The following is a 17,608-nucleotide window of genomic DNA, read 5'->3' on the forward strand; positions in this document are numbered from 1 at the left end:
TTTAAGCCCTCAAGGAACTAACATTTTCAACAAAAAAAATTGTTGGAAGGGACATAATCGTCTGTGACACTCAAGATGGCTACCAAGTAAGCAGTTCTTATTTTTTCTCTCCAGATAAAAGTTGAAATTTTGTTTGTCATAGTACCTACCTAGACAACTTTTTAGTTCTCATTACCGAAACATGAGTTTGTAAATGTATATATTTAATGTAATATCATGTTGCGGTAATGATAATTTTTGATAAGGATAATCTAAAAAATGTAAAAAATTCTATAGGAATTTTTTTAAAATAATGATTATACTAAGTTCAGTACTACGGAGCCCCTAAGGGGACATGGAGCAAAAATTAAATAAAGTTTAGTTTCACGTGCGCACGTGAAACTAACGCATTTATTCTTGCACAATGGTAACCAAATGTCAAAAGTATTTTATAATTTATCATAAATGAACATCAAAGACTAACAGGTCTGTCTTATAATAAATTTGTAAATAATCCCCTGATGCATGTCTACACAAAACATGCTGGGAACAGGAAATACTCGGCTCAGTTTCAATGATATTTCAATACAACAAAAAAAATCATTCATGTAGTCATAACTCAAGTGGATTAATTGGAAATGAGGATTTGTGTGTCCTCTTAGAATTAAAACCATGGCGTCGGAAGTGTCTCACTACCAAATGAGTTACAAGAATGCAGAAGAACTAAACCGAAACTTAAATATTCATGTCACACTGAACAGTTTAGAAAGTTTGTGAAACATTAATAATGGTTGGTGAGAAAGTCGGATTGGCCATCTTTCTAGAACAATAGACTTGAGGGAAATAATAAGACAGGGCAGGATTTCCTCACTCAGCCCACGTGACACCCCATGGCTCACCTCAGGTGTTTGCATGTTGATCATTCATTTAACTGAGCTTCTCAGCTGCCCATTGGTGCCAAAGAAGAAGTGAATGCTTTGTTTCTGTAGTCACGTCCTGGCTGACATCACAGCCTGTAAGATGCTGTACGTGTTTAACAGGGACACCTGGTGTGGTCTCAAGGAGGAAACATCTGGGAAAACTTGCACATCAGCACTTTTTTTCTCCAGTTCTTCTGTCACTGCCTGGACAAAAGTCAAGATGAAAGAGCTGCTATGAGTGATAAAACAAATCCGCTCACTTGAATGCTGGAACGTGCGCATCAGCATCATGATTCACTGCTTTGATTAATGCAGCGTTTGTTTGTGTTCCTTGTAATTATACTTCCATACGGATGAGAGGTTAATGAGTGTCAGGAAATGATGGCAGCTTTTTAAGCTGACCTTGTTTTAATCTGACCATGTTTTCTTTCGGTGTTAAACAATGACCTGGTTCATGTCAAAGTTTAATGTGAGGAGTGTTCAAAACATGCAGTCACAAGGTTTATACAAGGTTCTTTGACGGCATGTAATGAATCTTTAACATTTACAGAACCTTTCGGATATACAAAATATTCTAAAGATCCTACAGACTATAAAAAAGTTAGAAAGAAGTGGTTCTTTTGACCATCTTTTGTTCTTAGGGGAACCAAACATTTTTCAATTTTAGCACTTTAATTTTTTTAGAATATGGGTTGTTGCCTGGGTGTTGCTATGTGGTTGCTAAGACAATCATTTTTGGTTCCTTAAAGGAATATTCCATTTTCTTAAAAGAAAAATCCAGATAATTTACTCATCACCATGTCATCCAAAATGTTGATGTCTTTCTTTGTTCAGTCCAGAAGAAATTATGTTTTTTGAAGAAAACATTGCAGGATTTTTCTCATTTTAATGAACTTTAATAGAGCCCAACATTTAATACTTAACTCAACACGTAACAGTTTTTTTCAACGGAGTTTCAAAGGACTATAAACAATCCCAAACGAGGCATAAGGGTCTTATCTAGCGAAACGAGTGTCATTTTTGACAAGAAAAATAAAAAATATATACTTTTAAACCACAACTTTTCGTCAAGGTCCGGTCCAGCGCGACCTAACGTAAATGCGTAGTGACGTAGGAAGGTCACGTGTTACATATATAAAACGCACATTTGCGGACCATTTTAAACAATAAACTGCCACAAAGACATTAATTAGTATCAGTTGACATACAACAACGTAGGAACGGTCCTCTTTCGACACACTTGTAAACACTGGGGCGGAGTTTCGCGTTCGTCCTCTGTGACCTCTCGACGTCATGAAGTATTGCGGTGACGTAGTGGGGTCAGCTGGCGCATCACGACCGGATCTACACAACGAGAAGTTGTGCTTTAAAAGTGTATATTTGTTTTTTTTATTGTCAAAAATGACAATCGTTCCGCTAGATAAGACCCTTATGCCTCGTTTGGGATTGTTTATAGTCCTTTAAAACTCCGTTGAAAAAAACTGTTAAGTGTTGAGTTAAGTATAAAATTTTGGGCTCTATTAAAGTCCATTAAAATTAGAAAAATTCTGCAATGTTTTCTTCAAAAAACATAATTTCTTCTCGACTGAACAAAGAAAGACATCAACATTTTGGATGACATGGTGGTGAGTAAATTATTTGGATTTTTCTTTTAAGAAAATGGACTAATCCTTTAATTAAAGAACCATTCAGTTAATGTTCTTTAAAGAATTTCTTTCAATATTTTATAATAGGAAATACCGAACCCCTAAGGTGACATTGGAGTAAAAAAATCTCACGTTAGACTTTCATGTGCAGAACTTTTTTCAAGTTTAGTTTCACGTGCACACGCAAAACTAAACTCAAGAGTTTCATGTGAGCACACGAAACTTAACTTTATTTATTTTTTGCTCCATGTCCCCTTAGGGGCTCCGTTGAGCTTTGGAAACATAAAAAACATTAAATTTCATTACGACTGCCACTAGGGGGCGAACTCTGACAGTCGTGTCTGGATGTAGTGTACAGTGGAAAGGCGGTTTAGCCTATATATCTTTAAAATATTAAAAAAACGAAAACACTTTTAGTCATTAGGAGAAGACTATAGGCAATATGTTGTAAATACTTGAAATGTAACAATTTATGAAAGTTAAACAGAAGAAAATACAAAAGAAGTTTAAGAATTAGTGCTATACAAAAATACACGTGTTGATTATTTTCACTTGCTTTTTGTGCAATGTTCATAGTTAAACTCTTCATAGTTGGCTCTTTCAATGTTAAACAGCAATTATTTTTTAAAATATTAAAAAAGAAAATATGAATTTTCAGAAATTAAAAAGCAAAATACTTATATTATTATTATTATTATTATTATTATTATTATATATACTTATATATAAATATATATTTTGAAAATGCATGTTTTGTAATATATGACATAATAAAAAGTAACAAAAACAACATAAGTTATAACATATATATAATAACAATATAGGTAAAAGTGAAAAATATATAAAAGGTAAAAATAGGGGTTTGGCCCGCATCATATTTACAATTCATCAAAATATTGAGAAAATCACATTTAAATTTTAAACAATACATATAACTAGTGATTTTGAAGTTAAACATGCAAATGTGCTATTAAAGGTGCAGTGTGTAATTTTTAGAAGGATCTCTTAACAGAAATTCAATATAATATACAAAACTATATTATCAGGGGTGTAAAAAAGACCTTTCATAATGAACCGTTATGTGTTTATTACCTTAGAATGAGACGTTTTTATCTACATACACCGAGGGTCCCCTTACATGGAAGTCGCCATTTTGTGCCGCCATGTTTCTACAGAAGCCCTTAACGGACAATTTTTTTTATTAAGTTGTTTCCAACAATGACATGTTTGTCCTGTGTGGGCTACTGTAGCTTCTCTTAGCGTTTTAAAATTGAGGGGTGAGCTGTGAACTGAGCTGTTGGTTGCAGTTTGCAACCTCACCACTAGATGCCGCTAAAATTTACACACTGCACCTTTAAATTATTAAAATATTTACTTAAAAATCACAGGAGTCACTTGGCTTCCCTGATTTTGCCAGGTGGTTGAGCTCCTCAAGATAAAATTTTGTTGACCCTGGGACAACATTTCAATCAACCAATCAGATTTTAGAAATAAGTTTACAATTTGTTTCAAGTTTGAGTTTACAACCAGGATTAGCAGCTTCTAGACCATTGTTTTTTCCTCTGATTTTAGGTTTTAGCTATAGTTAGGGTTGGGGTTTGGGGTGGGACGAGGTTTTATTTACAAAAACGTTATTTTTGGGTCAACACAATATGTTGCCCTGAGGACCTCTCTCACTTATCTTGCACAATCAGGCCGAGCGGGGGGAACTCAAGTATTTAGGTCAAGGGGTTGTTCGGCTGACAAATCCCCTGTTTTTTGGCGTCATTAAGCACATGTATAGCTTGTGCAATCTTTGATAATTGGTAAATATTGGTCACATAAAGAAATCTTACACCATCAATATGTTATATGTTTGTTTTTGTGTACTATATATATTTTTTAATGAATAATAACTATAAATGTCTGAACTTATAATGACTATCACTTTATTTTTGCTTTCGGCCTCTGCTTGTGAAGTTTCTTGTTTCTGTTTTTCCATCTCTGTGTTATCATGAAAAGCACTGCTTCCTTCCTTAATTTTCTTATCTAATGCTTCATTATGAATAAAGTCATGTTGGCCGCTGTTATGCTTTGCACAGATACCACAGTAAACACATGAACGTCAGTGATAGTGTACTCGAGTGTCTCTAGAGGGTAAATTATAAAAAATAAATTTGTTTGTAGTAGGCAGTGGCGATTTGGTGTGGTCTATCTTTATCATGCTTCATTTAGTTTAGAATAAACACAGGTTGGAAAGAAAGAAAAATTTGAGGCAACCAATCAGATCAACCGTTGCTGTCAGTGAGCAATTACTGACATCCTGTAAACATATTTTATTTCAAACAATGCAAAAAGTCTGTGCACATCATGCAGGAATGCCAAGGATGTTATTGACATGGACAACAAAACAACAAGGATGTTTTGTGCTATGAACAGCAAATGCTGACCGTAGATAAAGTGATGCCACTTTGTAAAATAATAACAACTTTATATTACAAATATATACATTATATTTATGTTATTATTATAAAGACACGTAATACTTGCAGAATGCATCTATACTTGAGATGCATCTGTGTCACAACTTTAACTATTTGCAAGTATCTGATTAACTAACTTACCAACATCAAAGTTGTGAAAATTAAATGTTTAAAAAGACACAAATACTGCAACTGTGTTATTGCAGACAGGTTGGTACATGTGCATGAACAAATATATAGCAAGCGTGTCACACGGACCCTTCAGAGAAACAATAGTCTTTCCTTAAGACATCCTGCTTAACTCATTCATGATCCATAATGAACTCCAGAAGTGAAACAAAATATGTTGGTCAGCATTTTTACTGCACTTTGAGAAAGTAGCTTAACTTTCTCCGCTTATCATTTATTCTTGATTTCTGGATGGATTGGAATATAATCAGAGTCAAGATAATCCTTCTTTATTTTTGTAACTTCGACATCGTTACATTTGGAAAGGCCCCCTTGTAAACTTTGGGAAGTGTAAAGAAAGTAAAAGGATGTTTTTGTATCTTGTAAGTGTGCAGCTCTTTGGTATCTAAGGTGGTACGGCTTGTTTTCTAAACAGCTTCATGTTCACAGTCACAAATATGAGACGGTTGACTCCTCTTCCTGTTTTCCCAGCACCACTCCTCAGCAAAGCTTCAGCACAGGAAGTAACAAATCTAAGCATACATTATGATTGTATACATGACACACTGGATCGCACGTAGATGAAAATGGATCACGCGAGTTAAAAGACATTAAAGTATAAATTGCTTTTATACATTCATGCTATTTAGATGAAATCAAATTAAAAGACAAAACTATAGGATATGGCATGTTACAGTAAGTGCGTAATATACATATTTGTCATGACAAATACATTGCAATAATAAAAGTGCTTAAAGGGTTCTCAAAAAGAGAGATGCCATAGAAGAACCATAGAAGGACAAGTTAACGCAAGGGCCTATTGGGCACGTGCCCAGGGCACTGAACCAGCAGGGGTTTACTGTGTGTAAATTTTTCATATAATTTGTTTTTTTATTTTATTTCAATAAAATGGCACTAAATACGGTGAAATAAAGTTTTTTAAATAAATAAATATTTCTAATGCAATTCATCATTTCAAACCACATGTTGTGCAGTTACGCGTAAAAGAGGTTACGTCTCACTCAATTCATTGTCTTTAATGGCCAGCCATTTAATCCGAACTTTTGAAGGAACTGGATTTTGATGACGCGTCGTGGAAGAGTTTTCCCGAAGGAAATCACGAAAGATGCCCAGCTAAGGTAAAACCAACGTTTTATAGCCTATTAAGCTGTTCCTGTCAGCTCTTGACACCTTAAAACGCATTGTGATTGCTGTCAGACGAGATTGTGTGAGATTATACCCTAGTATGTCATGTTTAAATGCAGTTTTTATAACTCTTAAGCGACTGAAATCGGTTGTTGTGAAATATAAACGTGTCCCAGTTTAGAGAAACGCAGACGCGTGTGTGCTGTTTGCGCGGGGCGCGCGCTCTGTTCTGTTTAGCTGAAGGCGGAAGGCGCGTGCTGTTTTTATTTCCCATATAAAGGACAGCCTGTGTGGTATATTTAATTTTTACGTATCGACAGATTTCCAACGTTAAGACTTAAAAGGTTTTTAACAAGTTAACTTATATAAAAAGTAAACATTGTGTGCATTTTTAATGCTTTTTAGCGCATTGTAAATCCTGTATGATGGTACAGTACAGGTGCAACACTGTTTTCAAAAAATATGTGGTGAGGGGGCTTTAAGACGTCCGTGCCCAGCGCACATCAGTCATATTTCGTTCCTGCTTCTATGACATCATGTAGCACCTTTATTTTAATAGTGTACATGCATGTCTTATAATTTTAATTAATCTGTTTCCTATTTTTTTATTTAAATTATAAAAACGATGCTTGTATTTGATGCTTGTATAGTTACAGTTTGTTTTATTGGCCCCTTTATGGTCCTGAAAATGCAATGATCCTTATTGTCAACAAAATGTTGGGGACTGACATTTTTTATTGAATCATTACATTTTATTTTGAAAAATTACAAGTGATGTGTATAATTTAAGGAGTCAGACAATTCCAAAATACTATAAACTATCAAATGAAATTCACTAATAAAAGCAGCGAAATAAATACTTAAAAGTAAAAATAATACTAATCATAATTCGGAATTTAGCATGTTTACATATTTGCCAGAAGTCTAAAAGAGTAGATTTGCAAATATATAAATGTATAGGATAAACTATTGTAAGTGTGACAAACAGAAAATCTGGACCTTTGCGTTTTTCCATGCACCTCTCAGTATCATTTTTAATATTTCAAGTTGACAGAATGAATCCTTTTTCATTTTTCACAAGTTTGTACCCTTGTTTACACGTCATTACAAGTCTTTTCTTCCGAAAGAATACCAGGAAGACGCAAAAATCCAGTATGTTCCAGCTTCTGGTGAAAAACTCAAAGTGATGCTGTTTCCCGTTATTCCGCGCTCCTCACTTCTGATTGGCTTTCGGGAGACGCGCAAGTCTCTGATTGGCCGGAGCAGCTCCTCATTGTTAAACAAGTGTACTATAACAGCATCCTCCCTGTATACTAGCTAGAGAAAACACGCGCTGCACTCTATCCTGAAGCATGTAGAGATTTTTTATCCTGTTCCAAACACCTGGATTGAGTTCAACACTTACCTACTTACTTACTAGAACTTTAAAGACAAATAAGTTTGGCAAAGATGATTTCTGCCTGCCTGGAGCTTCTCGGTCTGGGACTGTGCGTCATCGGGACGCTTTTGGTGATGGTGGCCTGCGGGTTACCCATGTGGAAAGTGTCCGCGTACATCGACGGCAACATCGTGGTGGCGCAAAGCATCTGGGACGGCCTGTGGATGTCCTGCGTGGTCCAGAGCACGGGACAGATGCAGTGCAAGTCGCACGACTCTGTCCTGGCACTAACCACTGATCTCCAGTCAGCTCGGGCTCTGACGGTCATCTCAGCGATGATGGGCGTCATCGGGTTGATAGTCACAATCGCCGGCGCGCAATGCACCAACTGCATCACTAACGAGTCTATAAAAGGCAAAGTGGTGAGTGTCGGAGGGGTGATGTACATCATCTCAGGCCTCTTCGTGTTGGTGCCCTTGTGCTGGATGGCTAATAGCATCATCTCAGAGTTTTACGATCCTCAGGTGCCCTCGGCAAAGAAGAGAGAGATTGGAGCTGCGCTTTACATCGGATGGGCCGCGTCCGGGATGCTTCTGCTCGGTGGTGCCATTCTGTGCTTTTCTCGTCCTCATGAGGAAAAAGCTTCATATCCACTTAAATACATTCCGACAAAAACTTCAACGGTAAATGGGGACAATGAGAAGAAATACTATGTGTGATGATCTCTATACCCATCATTCATGGACTTGTGGTTATGTGCATATATGGACTTCAAAACTGTTCAGTACATGAAGATGAACTTTTTTGATAAAGCTTTACAATAAGGTTCCGTTAGTTTAGTTAACATAAACTATAATGAACAATACTGCCCTACAAAGCCAATTGCGCAGTAACTACGCATTTGGTCAAAATTGAGTTAGGGGTTGAAATGGGCTTTGTGAGATCTGTTGTGTCTTGTGACAAAGTCTCCTGGTTCAATTTTGTCCCATTTCAGAAAAAAACCTAAAAAAAAACTTTAAAGGGCATTTTTCTCGATTTCAGTGTTTGGTTACTGCACTTAGCCTTTGTAGGGCAGAATACTTCTACATAATTCTCTTAAACATTTTTGTTTATGCACAGTGAACTACCAGCATTAACAATAAACAGTTGCAATGGTGCATCAACAAAGATAATTCAATGCTGTATAAATATGAATAATAAATGTTCATTGTTCATGTTAGCTATTGCATTAACTTTAATGGAATGTGGTTGTAAAGTCTTTTTTATTTTTATTCAAAGTTATGCTTTTATATTCTAATGCGCTAGGTGCTTTCCATTTCTTTTGAATGGTCATGGTATAAATTAATTTGAAAAGTGCATAAATCTCTGAAATAATAGGTTATAAAATTACATATTTTAATAGTGAAATAGTTAAAGTGTTGCAAAGAAAGTTGTTTTCCCAAAACTATGCAAACAGATAAAAACATTCATCAAATGCATTCACATTTTTAGAACATATATTTCTGTTACAAATGCTTTAAATGTATGGTTATTTGTTACTGATATTAATGTCAATAGCCCTAATCTCCCAATCTTTGTGGTTTAAATGGGGGGTGAAGGGAGGGTCTATGTTTTGTTCTGAGGGGGCACTCATTAAACAAGGTCTGTTTGTTTCAGTAAGACACTTATAATGCCTATTGTTTTACTAAAACTAAAGAAACAGATTCAGGTTCGATGAACTAAACCTCCCAATTGTACGTTATTTTATGAAAATAAGCTTAAAGGTTTCTTTCATTTTATTAAAGTGTTATGCATATATCAGTGAATGATGTACGTTTTTTCTTACACTTTTATAATAAAAAATGACAAACGATGCAACCATGTTGTTTTGGTGATTTGAGTTTTTATCCCTTGACGCAAAAATCTCAGCTACAGCTAGTAATGCATTTCATGCACAAAAGAATGATCATCAGTCATTGTTGAAGAGATGAGGACAAAAGGCTGAGCCGTAACCTTTATTCTAATCAAAACCTTTATCATCATTTCTGATCTCAGGACCTTTGATCCACTTTTGAGTTAATGGGGAAGAAGTCACCACCACTTTTGAGTTGATGGCGCCTTCATCCCTGATTCGATTAAAATCATGCAACATGGGACAGAGGCCAAATCAAGTCAAGCGCTCATTTCCTCATGTGCTCAGGAAGAAGGAATGAAGTGTTACTCATGGATCAGACTAAGATAATTTAGGAATAAACAAGTCAAATAACATACCGAACCATTTCTCAGTTCAGCTTGAATCTCTGAATTGTAGAGCCCACTATGTTGCTCAAACGTTTAGGGTCACTTATAATAGCATAATATGGGAAAATAAAACTATATGTTATATTTTATCATCTTCAATGCAGTCAACCGTACACTTGCAAAAAAAGTGATTTACAATAACACAATTACAAATTAGTCACGTGACATGATTTATTCAAAAATGCATAAATACATATTATATACAATCACATATGCATTTATATCCCCAGTGAAATTAGCAAAGTTCTGGGGTTATTTCCCAAATCCAGTGCAAGACCAAAGCCAGGCACTCTACTGCACTCTTGTGGCAAAACGAAGAACTGCATTTAATTCAAGGTCTTGCAAAAACCAAACAGTCGGTCTCCAATTGAAGATCAACACATTTCTTCACATCCCACCACTTTAGTCACAGTAATGTGGTCTGCCAATGACAAGAAGTGATTCCAGGGACAGTGATGTAACAGCAGTTTATTTGAGAGCGAGTTGCTCCTACTGTTGATATTCTTTGAGAATATTGTTTGCGATGACTAATCTCTGGATCTCACTGGTGCCTTCATAGATTTCGGTGATGCGCGCGTCACGATAGTGTCTCTCTGCGGGCATATCAGTTACGTAACCCATTCCTCCCAACACTTGAATGGCCTTCGATGAAACAAATAAAAAAATATATTAGTGGACATTTAAATGCATCTTCATCAGAAATAATTTTTTGTGCATTTAATTACCTGATGGGAGACAAAGGTAGCAGCCTCGGATGCAGACAGCTTAGCCATTGCAGCTTCCTGGAGAAATATAAAAACGAAATTTGTATTTGTAAGCCCATGCAAAGCTCACTGCCACAATGCAAACGTGTTCTGGCCTCAATGTCTATGAACAGCATACTGTATGTCTATATATGCATCATCTGTCTATTTAACATTCAATAATTCATCTTGATAAAAACACACTGACTTTAGTAAACGGTTTCTTTGCATCCCGTAGCAGTGCAGCTTTCCAGGTGAGAAGCCGAGCGCTTTCTACTGCCAGGGCCATGTCTGCCAGTTTGAACTGAAAAAGACATTCGTGCATGCAGATGGCTGTATCATTTACATGATAAACATTTGAATGCATGTATAAAAGCCGTGATGGAGATTATCTGCAGCTTGCACGTCACCTGTATTGCCTGCAGCTTTCCAATGGGAGCACCGAAGGCGGTTCTCTTATGAGCATAATCTGCAGCACAGTCTAGAGCCGCCTGTGCGATTCCAAGAGCCTGTGAAGCGATTCCGATCCGTCCGCTGTCCAGAGTTTGCTGTGTAAGAGCGCAAACAACAACTGCATTGTAAACATATCAATATTTAAATAAGCCGATTTATTTGCCCTTTATGCATTTTAGTGCTTTAGTGTTTGAATGTCGGATTTTCACATTGGCGTTATTATGTTGTGTTTAAAGGGTTGTGAAAAACCAAAAAAACTTTTTGGGGATGTTAACAGCAGGCTTGGGCACAATTCAGAATTGAATTGAGAATGACTCCTTAATTCCAATTCAATTCTTGAATTTGAATGGAATTTGAATTGATGTCAAAACAGGATCTAGAATTACAATTCGAATTTGAATTAAAGGAAGCAGAATTGCAATTCAATAGAAATTCAAAGAAATTTATATACATATTAAGCAGTAAGTGAAGTGTTAAAAATGAAGCTTTCAGTATATGTCAGATATGTTTGCATTACATATTCTATAAATTATATTTGTTTGAACTACTTGTACAGATTACATTAACAAGAAATGTTTTCCCCAGCAATTAATGTTAAAAACTCTAGTCACATAACAAATAATTAAGTTTGATTTTTTGTAATTGTCATTTTGTGGAACACGATGGAACATGGACTTTATTTCCCAGAATGCTTTACTTTAACCAAGTATTTAAAATGGTTGACAAACAATTTTCCAAACTTTCCTAACACTGAATGTATGTGGGATTCTTTCTGTTGTGTGACTGTGGAATTTCTTTGAATTGCCATGAATTTAATTCCACTTCCTGTCATTCGAATTCCAATTCCAATTCAACTTCCTGTAGGAATTCAATTCCAAATCATGAATTGAATGGAGGCCAATTCTGAAATTCTTAATTGTGCACAAGCCTGGTTAACAGATGATTAGGTAGTTGCAATGGAAAAGACAACTAAGTAATTCTTTGTTTATTGTGCATGTTGTGTTTTAGCAATGTAGTATAGCACATTAATGATGCTTCGGTGTCTAATAATTATTCATGAGACTGTGTGTTCTTATACTATGAGAAGACGTTTCACGATGTCATTTTGGTCCGAAAAAAAAATTACGACTTTATTCAGCATTGTCTTCTCTTCAGCGTCTGTTGTGAAGCGCATGAGTGAGACTTAAGTCACGTGACTGCAGGGCCATGGCTGACGTGTTATCTGATGCCCCCCTGCTTTTAATTTTTTTGTGTGCCCGGGCTTCGTTTACAGTCTGATGGAGACGCACGCTGTAAGTTTGAAAAAAAAACTTTGCAAACATGTCCGAGAATAACACGTCATCCGCCTCACTGCAGCCACGTGACCCCAGCCTCGCGCATGCGCTTCACAACAGACGCGGAAGAGAAGACAATGCTGAATAAACTCGAAATTTTTGTTATTCTTGGACCAAAATGCATTTCCGATGCTTCAACACATTCTGACCCACTTATGTCCCATGGACTACTTTGATGATGTTTTTATTACCTTTCTGGACATGGACATTATACTGTACTTAGATTTTTTTAATTAAGGGTCAACAAGCTCTCGGACTAAATATAAAACATATTAAACTGTGTTCTGAAGATGAACGGATGTCTTATTTTTATTTTTGGGTGAACTATCCCTTTACTTATTCATAACATAAATCACAGGTGGACTTCGCCTTGCTCATGAAGGCAGTTTGTGTCTAGGCAAAAATGCGGTACCATGTCCTAAGGACATTTTCATCTCTTCAAATACAATACTGTCATATTTCATAACTATTTGATGCAGGCTGATATTTAGAGAGGCGACTGACAGATGAAAGTTGTTCATACCCCCTTTTTTTTTCCCATGCCCTGCATTTCTTCTCCCCACGTCCATTTAAGTTGCATTTTTTTAAACGCTAGTGAGGTAGGACTGGAGTTGATAAAGGGAGGTTTCATGAGCCTTCACTTCATACCATTGCTATCTTGAAGCCCATTCCCCGCTCGCCCAGCATGTTGCCCAGTGGGATGCGGCAGTCTTCCAAAATGATATTGGCAGTGGATGAAGCCCGAATTCCAAGTTTATCCTCTTTCTTCCCTAAAGACAACCCCGGATGAGGCATTGGCACGAGGAAGGCACTAATTCCCTTATGTTGAGATAAAGAATAAAGAAATATTGGTAAAAGAAATCAAATTGAATCCGCTATTTAGCCCCTTTTTCATACACTGAATTATGTAATTATTGATATAATTCAGCATTTTAACCCTAATAAGACCCTTGGGGTCAATCTTACCCCCAAGCCACTTATCTTTAGTTTAAAAACATGGTTCCCTTCATCTCAGTGGAATAAGATTTTGTGCCTTTTCCAGATTATCTGTCAAGATTCATATAAAAAAAAACTGGGCTTGATGCGGCCGTTCTAAAGAGGCGTAAAAAATGTACCTTAAATTGTCCCTTAAAAATAAAAAATAATATCACTAAAGTATTAATCCAGTGAAATGAATGGGTCTTTTTTGGCATCTGCTGGTCAAAATGATTTATTTCCTAATTTGTAATTCTTAAATTAAAAAAATTTAGATCATAATTTATGTGAATTTTTCACAAAAATTTGATAGTTTACAGGCAAGCTAATGGTGTAGTTGAGGCATTTAGTGGTAAACAGGTACAAAAGTACTTCATATCTCCAAAAACACTGGATTAATGTATAGATGGGAAGTAAACAAAAAAAATTATATATTTTTTGTATCATAAAAAAAATTAATATATTTTTTGTAATCACTCTTTTAATCTCTGGGGTCATTTTTACCCCTACGGCACTATAACGTATACAGGAAAATAGGGGTTTATGAGGGTTAAATATGTGCACCTTGTGTTTTAGGGTCTTATCCGTAGTGGCAAAAACGACAGTCGCAGATGCATCCCAGCAGTTGGTGATCCAGGCCTTCGTACCATTCAGAACCCACTCGTCTCCCTCCTGTCGTGCAGATGTCGAAGCCGCACCTGCATCGCTGCCGTTTCCTTTACAGTAAAATAAAGACTGTAGCACAACACGCTCAATCGTCATCGACTGTAAAATATGCCAACTATATGGATCTTTACAGTATAAGAGTGCAGCTGTATATCTGGGTGATTCTCATGAAATCCAGACTTAGAAGGTGTCCAGCATCAGATTTCTTTTAAAAAGCCCTTGAAGCCAATTTTTTTTTGCACATATAAGATTAAGGTCTGAACTTGCTATAACCATTATTTTTAGAGGATTGAAAAAAATTTCCTATAGAATTATTTACATTTATTAGATTATCATTATCAAAAATTATCATTACCGCAACATGATATTATATTAAATATATGCATTTACAAAGTCATGTTTCGGTAATGAGAACTAAAAAGTTGTCTAGGTACTATGACAAACAAAATTTCAACTTTTATCTGGCGAGAAAAAATATGAACTGCTTACTTGGTAGCCATCTTGAGTGTCAGTCAATTATGTTAAAAAATTGTTGCGGAGGATGAGAAAATTGGTCTTGGACACATTTATATTCCTCATTATTGTCTCTACATTTACCAATGATCACCAAATATACCTCATGTTTCTTTACTGTAAATGTTTATAGTATAACATGCATTGAAGCTTTTTATTTTTTAGATTTTTTTATTATAAATAATATTTCCATGTCAAAGAACCCAAATCCAGTCATGGACACGTTGCGGTAATGAAAATGTTCCCCTTAAATGTGGAAAAAACAACAAAATTGGTTTGTATGATGTGATTTGAAATCATGTGCAAAATAAGACATGAAGAGATGTTTGTAACTGTATGCTTTTTATTTGATACTCTTACTTTGCATTTACTTTTTTTTATCAAAATGTTTCATGACATCTCATAACATCTAATTTCGCAAGAATCACTCATCTGTGTTTCTAGTCTTTCAGAAATCTTACACGGCTTGTGGAAAGACGATTGTATGTACCTGGTTCACTCAGAGCGAAACAGCCCACTTTCTCTCCCGTGGTAAAGGGAGTAATCCACTGCTTTTTCTGTTCCTCCGTGCCAAACTTCATAACTGGGCCCAAGTACAGCGACTGTAACACATCACCATCTTAGTTATTTTGTATTTATTCCTTTAGAAAGTACAGGTACACAATTCATGAGTATGTGTGTTCCCTGGAAATCAAACCCCATGCTTTACCAACGAGCTACAGATAAATTATACTGCATACAGTTTAGCTATGGTGATGCTAATGCATGGTGTATAGAGGTTCCCAAACTTTTCATTCTGCAACCCACTTAGATGGGTGTAATCTATACCGGGACCCAGCAACATATTTTTTATGTAAAAAAAATTATTTTATAATTGAGTATATTATAAATTAAATGCAAGTTTAATGCAGTATCAAACTAACTTGGTATATAATATCAAAATCACCCCTGGTGTAGTAGTAGATGGTTGCTAGGGTGTTGCTATGTATTTGCTAAGGTGTTATAAGTGGTCTACATGGATACGTGGGTAGTTGCTAGTTACTAGGTGGGTTAGGTGTTTGTTTTTATCCATAACCCTAAATATAAGCAATAATAGTAATGCACACTGCATACAAACGTTAACAATTTGCTGTGCATTTGATAACTTGAATGTAAAGAAGGCGGACAGAAAGCCACGCACATTATTCACACTGACGATAACTCCAGTGGAAGCACATCCTCTGCTGAGTTCTTCCACAGCGAGGCTGTACGCCAGATAATCCATCCCAGCGCCTCCGAGACTCTCCGGGACCTCGACGGCCATGACGCCCAGCGCTCCGAGCTCTCGAATCTGCAGTGGGAAAAACCAAACCATAAGAACTGTTATCGTTACATGACCGTTTCAAGAGGCAGGGATCAACGCTGTTGGGAACTGTATGGCATTTTACCTGCTTGGCCGGGTACTTGTGATCTTTGTCCAGCTGGCCAGCGATTGGTGCGAGTTCTTTTTGAGCGTAATCTCGACACGTCTGTCTCATCATCTGGTGCAGCTCGGGCAACTCTGCGAGCTGGGTCAGAGAACGGATGCCATGGCCCACTGCCACTCCTAGAGCTGATTATAAAAAACACATAAAGGGGTCAAAGGGGAAATATATATATATATATATATATATATATATATATATATATATGCATGTACAGTGGCCCCCAAAGGATATACAACATATTACATATATAAACAATATTAATATGATTATAATGATAGAACAAGGTTAAACTTTTTTAATGTGAAATGTTTTGATTGTATTTGTAATCACTAGCAACAACATTAATACAGCACAGTATTACCACGTTATTTTGATATATATGTACTTTTTATGTCATGTTCATGTAAACAATTTATAAAACCACAGTTATATTGACCCTATGAGCAATAAGGACCCACTCCTATCCATTTTAATCTGTTAACATTTCAATCTTAATGTTACAAAATGCAATTAATGAAATTAACTGAATGAACGAAAATCATAGTATTACCATAGTACATCTGCAAATTAGTATTGCTATAATAACATGCACAACCTTATCATGTTTTATCATATCATGTTTCAGCGAAAAATGGCTTTACACAAAGTCGTAAACCATGCTATTGCGCATGCGCAAAACGTACAGCGTTAAAGTAGGTGAAAGGTCAAACTGGAACTGCGGGAAACAACTAACAAATGACAAGTAAACACGTAAAACACAAGTAAATTGTAAGTATGCATTACACAATACCTACTTAAAACACAAGGAGGCTTATATTTTTGGTAATTATATAATTCACACTGTTCGTCGTGAGTTTTGAATGAAACAGGCAGCTGTCAAGTAAAATAAATCACTATATGACAATAAACCATCTATTGCAGTAAAGACAGGCAGCAAACTACTATTTTACATGCAAATTCATCTCCTTCTATTAAATAATGATAGATAACCAATTACAAATCTGCACGTATGCAAGGTAAGTATTTTGAAATGTGTTGTTATTACTCACTATATGTTTATATTAATTGGTTGAATTAAGATTTAACGACATAACTTGCTTTAAAGGAATTAATCATTCCTTGCATTTACATTTATTACAAAACAAAAATGATTTAGACAGTAAGATATGCCCAAACAATTTTACATGCTGCACTGACCCGTCATAAATTAACCACCAAAAAACAACACGCGTCACAAACACACAAAACTAAACTAGCTCGTGAGTTGTGTGTGACACCTGTGTTTACGTGTAGCAACAATCAGAAACTCATACTGACCTCTCCGTGCTTTAAACAGTGCCGCCATCTTGGCTAGAAGTTTCCTTTTGCGCAACAGCAGGAAGGAGAGCGAGCAGAGCAATGGTGATGATAAAGGTGTGTTCGACTTCATGCGGTAGTGACGTCAAAATCGCGCGAGAGCGATTTGAAATTAGACTTTTT

At 36.1% G+C, this 17,608-nt stretch overlaps 2 protein-coding genes across 2 annotated transcripts; one reads left to right on the forward strand and one right to left on the reverse strand.

The window, feature by feature from the left end:
- The first annotated feature begins 7,639 nt into the window (after positions 1-7,639).
- Positions 7,640-9,556, forward strand: cldn5b (claudin 5b). The gene has a single exon (XM_055207667.2). The coding sequence runs from the start codon at positions 7,771-7,773 to the stop codon at positions 8,416-8,418; it is 648 nt and encodes a 215-aa protein (XP_055063642.2). The 5' UTR covers positions 7,640-7,770; the 3' UTR covers positions 8,419-9,556.
- A 580-nt stretch (positions 9,557-10,136) lies between these two features.
- On the reverse strand, positions 10,137-17,565 carry acads (acyl-CoA dehydrogenase short chain). The gene is made up of 10 exons (XM_055207666.2): positions 17,447-17,565; positions 16,091-16,254; positions 15,844-15,993; positions 15,154-15,265; positions 14,049-14,200; positions 13,158-13,328; positions 11,133-11,270; positions 10,931-11,026; positions 10,705-10,761; positions 10,137-10,621 (listed from the first exon to the last, which is right to left on the reverse strand). The coding sequence occupies exons 1-10, from the start codon at positions 17,556-17,558 to the stop codon at positions 10,469-10,471; spliced, it is 1,305 nt and encodes a 434-aa protein (XP_055063641.2). The 5' UTR covers positions 17,559-17,565; the 3' UTR covers positions 10,137-10,468.
- Between the last annotated feature and the right edge of the window lie 43 nt (positions 17,566-17,608).

The sequence above is a fragment of the Misgurnus anguillicaudatus genome, chromosome 12 (assembly GCF_027580225.2).
Source record: "Misgurnus anguillicaudatus chromosome 12, ASM2758022v2, whole genome shotgun sequence".
In the NCBI taxonomy this organism is placed as follows: Eukaryota; Metazoa; Chordata; class Actinopteri; order Cypriniformes; family Cobitidae; genus Misgurnus; species Misgurnus anguillicaudatus.

Coding starts and splice junctions, on each gene's coding strand:
- acads (XM_055207666.2), bottom strand. CDS start 17,558: ATGAAGTCGAACACACCTTTATCATCACCATTGCTCTGCTCGCTCTCC. Junction 14,201..15,153: donor TTTCGCTCTGAGTGAACCAG/GTACATACAATC, acceptor TTTACTGTAAAG/GAAACGGCAGCGATGCAGGT. Junction 11,027..11,132: donor GAAAGCTGCAGGCAATACAG/GTGACGTGCAAG, acceptor TGTCTTTTTCAG/TTCAAACTGGCAGACATGGC.
- cldn5b (XM_055207667.2), top strand. CDS start 7,771: ATGATTTCTGCCTGCCTGGAGCTTCTCGGTCTGGGACTGTGCGTCATC.